Source organism: Solanum tuberosum, unplaced genomic scaffold (assembly GCF_000226075.1).
Source record: "Solanum tuberosum cultivar DM 1-3 516 R44 unplaced genomic scaffold, SolTub_3.0 scf00215, whole genome shotgun sequence".
Taxonomy (NCBI): Eukaryota; Viridiplantae; Streptophyta; class Magnoliopsida; order Solanales; family Solanaceae; genus Solanum; species Solanum tuberosum.
The window spans coordinates 628382-637863 of record NW_006239140.1 but is presented as its reverse complement, the minus strand read 5'-3'; the positions used below and the strand labels follow the sequence as shown (position 1 = coordinate 637863).

Below are 9482 nucleotides of genomic sequence, written 5' to 3'. Positions count from 1 at the left end.
AAAAAATATTCTATGTTTTAACTGAGGGAAATATTCATTTTTTGTACCAGAAAAGGAAATATTTCTATTCTCTCGTATTGTCTCACCTGTTCCAACTTTTTTCCATGTCTATCTTGATAATATGACTCACTTGATATTCCTTTTTGCCTTTTTCCTATAGCGGAATTCGATAGATGTTCGTTATTCCAGGTTTGAGCCTCCTGGAAGCTAAACTTGGGCACCTATCATGGTAACACGTACCCTTAATGTTCGATTCAAAATTTGACCACGTACCCTTAATGTTCGATTCAAAATTTTAAGTTTATAGATAATAAATTCTATAGCTTATGTTTGGTTCGGAATAAAATTATTTATACATTTTAAGTGAGAAGTAAATTTCTCACGAGATCTGGCTAGCTCAAGCTATTGGATCTGCCAAATCCGTAACTAATGATATAGATCTGCCCCTGATTCCTACCACAACCCTGCATACAAAAGCTTACAATGTACAGTATTATTAGGAGAGTAGGACCTTGCATTATTCTCTTGAAAATAAAAGGCTGTTTGTGTACATGCATATCCCACAAATTTGATCAAAACAACTTCACAACAAAGGTTATGGTGAAATGGTAGTACTCTTTCATCCTTCAGCAAATGTCTCGGGTTCAAGTCCCCTTGATTATGAAGTCGCCTTTGCCTTTGTTAGGGAGCGCTTTACTTTACCCAATATGGGTACCGGACACCGAGTGGGGAAGGGAAAAAAAACATCATATTTACGCAGCTTTCCTTGGAATGCATCTTTCTTGGTAAACTGAAATATAATTAAACAATACAACCCTAGTGTGTAACTGACCGCAACAAAGCATGTTGTCAGTTTTACCTATGTATAAAGGAGGTGTTATGAAAGAATGTTGCAGCAGTCTGGTAATGATGAAACATCAGTTTGTTCAAGTACAAGTTGTGCCAACATGAGCACTTCAACAAAACAAAAAGGAACACTTGCAAGAAAATCAAATATGTGGCCATTGATTATTGAGCTCTGCATTTGGAGAAACTGGGTTTCTAATTCTAACAGACCATGCCACGTCTAAGTAAAATCTAAAAGCAAAAGTATTCAACTTCACCGCTGCCACAGCAGCTGTAAGAACAACCGATCCACTAAAAGCAAAAAAAATCACAGAACTTTTTTATCCCGTGTTTGTAGAGTTAGAAAATCTCTCATCATCTGAACCAGATTTATTCCGGTAGAAAAGTTGCAAGTGCTATCAGTGATGATGATGATCATCGTCATGTCCATCAGGAGGTCCTCCAGGGCCAACCACCTTCAACTGTTGCATAGAATTAAAATCATTCCCAGTATGAGCTTCATTATGAGTAAAAGCTTAAGAAATTAAGGTTTGCATGGGTAACAATTGATAGCTACAATTAAATGATTTACAGCTCAGATTCTGCTCTCAAAAATTGGAAGAAAAAAAGAGGGAAGCAACCCGTAAAGGAATCTGAAATTTCCCCTGATTAAGGAGTGCCGTGGCCTTTCACCAGGGGGGAGCTAGTAAGGGCCCAATAATCCCCTTCGTTGGAAAACTACATTGTTTATACATGGTTAAAATTATTTTTTATATATCTACCGTAGATGTTGAACCCCCTTTGGCTTCTTCATATGTTTACTTCTTCATATTTTGAAACCCCTGGCTCCACCACTGCCTTTCAAATCTCTAAAAATTCCTAACAGCCTAGAACATGATAATATGACCCAAGAATACAGAAATTCAGTACTTACCACAAAATGCTGTGCACATACTGGGCAGTCATGTGGCTTGCCCTTTTCTAGCCAGAACCAAACAACATCATGTTCGTCTTCTGTTAGATTAGAAAATGACATAGAAGATTAAGTGAACTGTAAAGAGAGACATTTTTTTATCTGAATCTGTAAAGAAGACTTACCGCCTTCATCTCCTGGACATCCTACAATTCTTTTGTCGTAGTAGGATTCAACAACAGCTGGTGCTTCCTACATTTGTAATATATTCAAAATATTTGATCATGTTACCACACATCTAATTGGAAAGATAACTTATTACTGTAGTAGCTTATATCAATCTAAAGAAAGTCCTCACATAATCCTTTGTTTTTTGATGATAAATAATTTTTTATCGATAAATAATTCTTTATCCTGAACCATACATAAGAAGCAACAGCAGTCCACATCGAAATTAAAATTTTTTGTAGGCTCATAAGCACACAATATGTTTTACATTAGCAGATCACATCACTGACAGTCATAAAATAATTACATTTGAGTGTTTTAAAATGTCAAACACAAGAAGTCAAGGGGAAATTTTCTAGTCACAACAAATTGGACATTGAGACCTACGTGCTGAGAGGACCGGATTCAGGGATGAGCTTGACATGACTATATGAGTAGGTTCAGAGTTTGACAGGTTTCTAGTGATCTATTTTTCTGAAAGGTGTAAATGGTATTTCATTGATGTCAAAACTCAAAACAGCTAAGTGCTGTGATTTTACAACATCAACAATAGAGAAGGTTTAAAAAGTGAAGATCAGAGAGCGAAAAACAGAAGAAAAAGTAGATTTGGCTGATAATAGAGCCTCATGTATACATGTAGAAGTTCTAAAGCCTCCAGTATGGTATCAGCGTTCTGGTGAATTCTGAAAGATCTGGTCGAAGTACACATACTCAGGCAAAATGAAGTTCCTTTGTGACAAATCTGAGAATCTGTAGAGATTAGTTTAAGCTACTCACACCAAAGAAAATGGTATGCCGCATAATTCGACACGCATGCATGTGCACTTATTCACACATGTACATGTCTTTTTGTTGGTGCAAGATTATGCCTTATCCAAAACAACATTTTTTTATAAAAAAAAAAGGATGACAAGTTACAACCCATCTAAGCTTGACCATGTTTTATTTCCACGTATAAATGTTGACAGAAGATACCCATCCAAAATGATCATTTTTTGTTTCTATGTACAAGCTAATTACAGAAATTGAAAAGATTTGTACTCCAGCTTAGTAGAATGTGAAAGAACATTGGGAAATGAACATAAGCACGTGAACTAGGGGCAATATTTGAATGATAAGAACACTAGCAACTAGAGCTCACATGTCATCTAACAGCTAGCATTGAACATGATTCATACGAGGAGATAGCATTGACTACTCAATCTTCCACAGCAATAGACATACATGAAGAAGAAGTAAGCAACATTGCACTTCAATTAAATAGATTTCTTTTATCATGATCGTGTTCATAATAAATACAGAAAATGGTCAAAAATATCCTTGAACTACGCAAAATTGAACAAAAATGCCATCAGTTAATAGTTTGGTTTACAAATGCCCATGCCATCAACAGTTTGTTCCAAAAATATGATTAGATTCACTTGAAGCAAGAATAGAAAGGAGAGGAAGTGGGACAAGATTCTATTCCCCTATTTGGTAAGAAAGTGAAGTATAGAGAATTGACAGTTCTCACTCTTTTCTAATCCTTTCAAAATTGAACATAAGAGAGAGGTGCAGCTCATCTACTTCTACGTCACTCGTGCCAAAAAACATAAGGGAAGTAAACGAACTCATTCCAGTGCCCTTTCCCTCCTTAAATTAAAGGAAACACAACATTATGTTTACTATGGAAGTTTGAGACAGTAATCCATTTCTTACTAATTATGATGGATCAAATGCTGCACCATGGCATGTTCCATCGATGAAAGAGGGAAAAGCAACACCTACCTACGGATTATTACATCACTTAAGAAAGTCACAAAGGCTTTATGAAAATTTCAGAACTAGATATATGTGAAGGAACATAAAATTGGAATTTTACAAGGCGACATGTACATTTTTTTTCAGACACTTGTATTATACATATCCTACAAAATTAATACTGAATGGGGGACAAAACTTCAGTTTAGTTAAACTCGATATGACCTAATGGAATTGTACTCGTACATATTACTAGTTTATAGAGAAAGTCAGTCAAATGCCTAAAGAACAGCTACTTCCAGCAATACCTATCGTTGAGTCATGCACGTTATCCATGATAGGGAGAGGTACCCCATCATTACAAGTGCAAACTACTGATTCTATCTTATAAAACAATACGCATCAGATAAGATAAAACCACTTCATTAACAGACAACAAATGTAACAAAAAACAAGAACTAATAACCACACTGACCTTTGTGCCAAAAGGACCCTCAGGAAAGTTAATGGCGAGAAGATCCTTTCCCTACGCAAGCAAAAAATTACACATATAAAGTATCAGTTATAGTCACAACTACACCTAAATCAATATATTTGAATTAGAACTATAAGTACAACCACAACCAAACATATAACATCAAATTCCTAAAGGATGAAGCTCACTCACTTGAATCTCAGCTTCAAGCTCTTCGCGTTCGTGACCAGTAGCAATTGGCATTACATCCTCCACTTTCTTAACAACATTCGCTGTTCCACAAAACAACAATGTTTATTCTCATCACAATCCATTCACAACAAAAACAAACCAAATATACATACATGTTTATATATAAATATGTCTATATAAATATAAACAATACGTGCGTGTGCGAATAAATGAGTAAGATCTGATGAAATTAGTGTTACCAGAAGCAGTACTGAAGTGACGGGAAATGAAAGGAACCGTAGGTCGGAAAGTCGCCGGAGAAGAAGATAGGGAGGTGGCGGCGGCGGAAAGACGATTGGATTTAGCGGTAGATCGGAGTGGGCTTAGAGTCCGAACCTGGGAAGAAAGTCTTCTCCACATGATTTTCTTCAAGGAGTTAGGGTTCCGATTTGATCTCAGGTGTGGATGAGATCAATAGTTCTTGCTCTCTCTTTCCCGTTGTTGATGCTTTTTTTTTTGTAGGAGAATTTTGGGAGTGGAAAATGAGAGAGCGTAAGGGTGGCACAGGCCCGAAGCCCATGGGTTGACTCGCTCGTGCGACAATTTCTCACGAGTGTGGATACCTCTTTTGTGAAATGTGAAATGTGAATTTCTAATTTTAACTAAACTCTACATTTTTCTTTTTAAGGATTAAATAATAATTTTACCACCAGAATTTATTCACATTTCAATATTTTAAAGCGCTTTTTTCTGGTAGAAATCTTTGTAAGTATTCATAGTTTTAAAAAAATATAAAACATAAAGTCTTCTTTGTCCCAACATCATATATTTGGAGCAAATCATCCTCGACTGCAACCACACAGCTCAAGCACACATGTCGTTCAAGAATTATATATTTATAGCTTCTTATTTATAAATAGTAACATATCATAACTTATTTTTCAAATATTTATAATAATATATATATATATATATAATGTCACTCTCTTGTTTCAACTCCTGATTAATTCTAAAGTATTTTATTTAATTGTCAAATCTTAATAAATTGCTAAGTATATTTTCATGTCAATTACAACTAATCATTCAATCGTCCAATGATTAAATAAATTCATTTCTCCATTCATGATCAAATAATTCAAACAACTAGGCAATTTAGATCAATTTATTATCAAAGACCTTTATTCTCATTACTCTCATTGACCTGATAACAAGTCTCACAAATTTAATCATGGGCATCATCAACATTTATCCAACAACAAAAACATACATCATGATCACATAAAGAAAATAATCGCCATTAATTAATCCATAGATAAAACAAGAAATTGTTCATAAATACTACTAGTACATAACATATTGTATCTAGGTAGTCCCATATTTCTAAAGACTACAATTTCTTGAAAATGATTGGAGCTCCATATTGTGGACATAGAAATATAAGAATAGTAGGAGCATGTTGGTAAGTTGGAGCAAGTTCAAAGGAGAAACTCATCAACATCATAGCTATTGCTAATTTAGCTTGTATGATAGCTAAGTTTTGTCCAATGCAGTGGCGAGCGCCTAAGCCGAAAGGCATGAACGCCATGGGGCTTTTCGCTGCTTGAGCGACGCCGCGCGCAAATCTTCCTGGATTAAATTCATTCACATCGTCTCCCCATAACTCTGCATCATGATGGATTCCTATAAACGGTATAAGTAGCTCTGTCCCTTGAGGCAAATTCAAAGTCCCCAATGTTGTATCTATCTTCGCCCGTCGGATTGTTGCTGCAAGAGGTGGATATAGTCGGAGGGATTCATTCAGGATCATACCAAGCTGACATTACAAAGTTGAACCACATGAATTATAAGTGAACGTCTAATACGAACTCATAACTTCAGGGTTGAATGTGCTTACCGTTTTAAGTTTTGCAATATTGTCCTTAGATGGGGTGTCACGTGCTCCACAGACGTTGAAAACTTCGTCACGTGCAAGTTGTTGCCAGTGTGGATTCATGGCTAATAGAATGGTTGTCCATGTCAGCAAATTTGAGGTAGTATATTTGCCAGCTAAGAACATGGTTTTGCATTCCTCTACAATGTCATCAACTTTGATAGCACTATTTGAATAAGTTGAATTACTAGCTTTGATCATTACTTCCAACAAATCCTTCGGGCCTTCCTCCGATTGATCACACTCTAAACTTTTTTTCCTATGTTCAATTAGCTTCATCAATGAATTTCTAACGTCTTTGTCCAATTTCCAAGAAATTATGTTCTTCTTAGTAGGCAAGAACCTGTAAAAATATAAAGAAATAACACCTTTCAATTTTAATTAGTTACGCCAATGTTTTGAAATTGAGTACGTATTTAAATTTAATGATGTCCGTATATCTGAGGTGTGAGATACATTATTCCATTCATCATCGCTCAGGGCTTCTTGTCCTTTACATATGTGGATTCATTATTTCATTCACCTTGTTGGATAACGTCAACATCCTGCCTATGACAAGATTCACGAGGGGGCTGGGTGGTCCGGATTAGAGTCATGATTGAACATGACGCTTGTGTGGTGGACTTAGTTAAGAGATAGAGTTGCGTCTTTGCAATTAATTAGAGTTTTTGGCATAACGATACGCGTTTGATCCTAACACACCTCCTCTCGCCTAGAACCGGACATTCTTCTATTTGGAATTTGGTGCGTATTTCTAACACTACAACTGTACAGGACTCTGAGCCTACATTGGATTGGGTCTGACTCTAATACCATGTCAAATTAGGCCTTATGCATAACTCACACATCAAAAACTAGCTAAAGGGGGAAGGATTGTACAAGTCTTATAAGGAGCAGAGTTCTCGTCTTTCACCTATATGGTATTCATTTCATTATTTATAAGCTAACTTATTAATCTTTTGTGAGGGATCGCGGAGTATATACGTACCTAAACCCGGGAATGAAAAGTTGATGAAAAGCATTAGTGGCATAAACCAATTGTTGTGCTTGCAACTCAAAGATGGCTTTTCCATCTTCATAGCTGCTTCCAAACACCGTATGTGTAATCACCTCTTCAGACAAGCTCAAGAACCATTCTGAAACTTCTATTTCCACCTTGCCATCCTTCGACATTTTTGACGACCATTTGGTCAACATATCCTTCATGCTCTTCCCCATCGTAGGAATCATTAGCTGTTTAATTTTTACGAAAAGGACCAGATATAAATTTTACGTACAAGTTAAACTTATTTCGAGAAGAAAGATAGTCCAAACATAATTACGTTAAGAAATTCATAAAATATATATGTATAAATATTAAATATAATTAGTATTTAAGTTTATTTACTTGCCTTGAGATTTTCTGAGTAAAATGTTTGAGTTAATATCTTTCTATGGTGAGCCCATTTTTCTCCTCTGAGACTGGACAAACCATCGCCTTCGAGCTTCTTGGCGGATGGAGGTGTTTCAATTTTCTCAAAGTTGTCTGATTTTACAAGGAAGATATCTCTAATAAGCGTTGGATCTGAGATGGAGACACGAACTGTTGGCCCAAACCACACAAGAAATGTTGCACCTGTGCCATGAGCCCATGATATATCACAAAAAAAATATTAGTAACATGTTATTCTAGGTTATATTCCCAATCAATTTTTATATTGAGCGTTTAAGTTTTATATATGTATCGTCATGTAATTTACACTCATGTCATCAATCTTTTATCTGTTGTAGTAGATAACCTGTCTTATTTTTAAAATTACACTATGAAGGTGTGTAAACAAAAATGAAGGTGTTTATGCACAACAGTACTTGCTTTTGAAATACTAGTTACCTAGCTATACCATCAACTCATAGAATCATATATTGAATAAAAAATCTTACACATCGTCAATGCATATAACTAAAACTCAATTTACTACTAATTTAAGTTCAAGCACAAGCCACTGACATATAATAGACAGAAATAGTTCCTTTTGAGATACGATTGGATTTAAGTTATATAAACTGGACTATATTATGATTTAATTTGCAATTAAGCACTAAATTAAACACCCCTTATGCATAACCTAGATATTGTTCTTAGCCAATTCAATCAGATCCAAATAGTGACACAAGAAATTAATAGAATGTAAATTATTAAGTATACATATTATCAATAGAAAATTGAGAGTAATTAGTACCATATATATTCTTCCAGTGATGGTAGAAAGAAAAGACTCTAGGAACAATGTCATGGGATAAAGAAAAGTGTTGAGAAGAAGAAGGTTGTAAATCAGCAATTTCTTTAAGATTTCCCAACAAAAAATTATATTTAGGACCCCTAATTCCTTGCTTCAAAAAATGATTTTGAATTCTCCTTGGTCTCCAACAGAGATTAATCACCACTTTCTGAACAATTAACAAAACAAACCAAAATATAATAAGATAACATAACCAGTAATCTTCCATATGCACCACTAATCAATAATTAACAAGAAGTTAATTTCTTTAATTCTAGCAGAAATATGGCTCCCTATATTTGGTTTATAAGAGTATTGAGGTGAATTAGTCTATTTATATATATTTGTTGATTAATAAATATGTCTCATTGTCCTTTGTAATCAAAACAAAATATTATCTTAATAAGGAAATATAATATAAATGGTTCACTATTAGTATCTCAGAATTCTAATAAAATCTGGGTATATATCCTTCCAAGGTAATTAATTTAATATATATCTTATTAAGGATGGCTTGATTTACTTTTTAAAAATTGGAATGTAGAAATAATTGAGGGCTTGGAAAGATTTGGTGTCATAATTGTTTAGGAAAAAAAATTGCTCATTTGTTGGAAAGAGATTTCCACCCTAGATAAATGGTTTATGATGAGTAAAATACTTTTTCCATAAATAAAATTGGCCAAATACATAGACAGCTCCTTTGACTTGTCCTCAATTTTCATTTTGACATATATTCTACCTCAACTTTCTTTCATTTTAATTCTTTAATTCCATTTTTTTAATGTATCATTTAAATACAAAATACTGTTTTTTATAATTTTTTTATTTTTATTTATGTTCTTCTATAATTTTGTATGGGAAAAGGGTAAAAAATATCCCTTAACTTTAGTTTAATAGTTGACTATACCTCTACCGTTAAAACAAAGTTATTCTTACCCCTGC

General features: G+C 34.5%; 2 protein-coding genes across 2 annotated transcripts; both read right to left on the bottom strand.

The window, feature by feature from the left end:
* Nucleotides 1–877: 877 nt before the first annotated feature.
* Nucleotides 878–4944, bottom strand: LOC102590555 (cytochrome c oxidase subunit 5b-1, mitochondrial-like). The gene is made up of 6 exons (XM_006356131.2): nt 4613–4944; nt 4374–4453; nt 4182–4232; nt 1924–1990; nt 1760–1839; nt 878–1307 (listed from the first exon to the last, which is right to left on the bottom strand). The coding sequence occupies exons 1-6, from the start codon at nt 4770–4772 to the stop codon at nt 1245–1247; spliced, it is 501 nt and encodes a 166-aa protein (XP_006356193.1). The 5' UTR covers nt 4773–4944; the 3' UTR covers nt 878–1244.
* A 795-nt stretch (nt 4945–5739) lies between these two features.
* On the bottom strand, nt 5740–8769 carry LOC102590229 (cytochrome P450 734A1-like). Its single transcript, XM_006356130.1, has 5 exons — nt 8502–8769; nt 7674–7897; nt 7271–7515; nt 6247–6625; nt 5740–6165 (listed from the first exon to the last, which is right to left on the bottom strand). The coding sequence occupies exons 1-5, from the start codon at nt 8767–8769 to the stop codon at nt 5740–5742; spliced, it is 1542 nt and encodes a 513-aa protein (XP_006356192.1).
* Nucleotides 8770–9482: the final 713 nt, after the last annotated feature.

What these genes read in the sequence shown, in the direction of transcription:
- LOC102590555 (XM_006356131.2), bottom strand. Translation starts at nt 4,772, where the DNA reads ATGTGGAGAAGACTTTCTTCCCAGGTTCGGACTCTAAGCCCACTCCGA. An exon ending in TCACTTCAGTACTGCTTCTG is followed by an intron (nt 4,454 to 4,612) that starts GTAACACTAATT and finishes TTTGTGGAACAG; the next exon opens with CGAATGTTGTTAAGAAAGTG. An exon ending in ATGTCCAGGAGATGAAGGCG is followed by an intron (nt 1,840 to 1,923) that starts GTAAGTCTTCTT and finishes CTAATCTAACAG; the next exon opens with AAGACGAACATGATGTTGTT.
- LOC102590229 (XM_006356130.1), bottom strand. Translation starts at nt 8,769, where the DNA reads ATGGAAGATTACTGGTTATGTTATCTTATTATATTTTGGTTTGTTTTG. An exon ending in TCACTGGAAGAATATATATG is followed by an intron (nt 7,898 to 8,501) that starts GTACTAATTACT and finishes CTCATGGCACAG; the next exon opens with GTGCAACATTTCTTGTGTGG. An exon ending in TTTACTCAGAAAATCTCAAG is followed by an intron (nt 7,516 to 7,673) that starts GCAAGTAAATAA and finishes AAAATTAAACAG; the next exon opens with CTAATGATTCCTACGATGGG.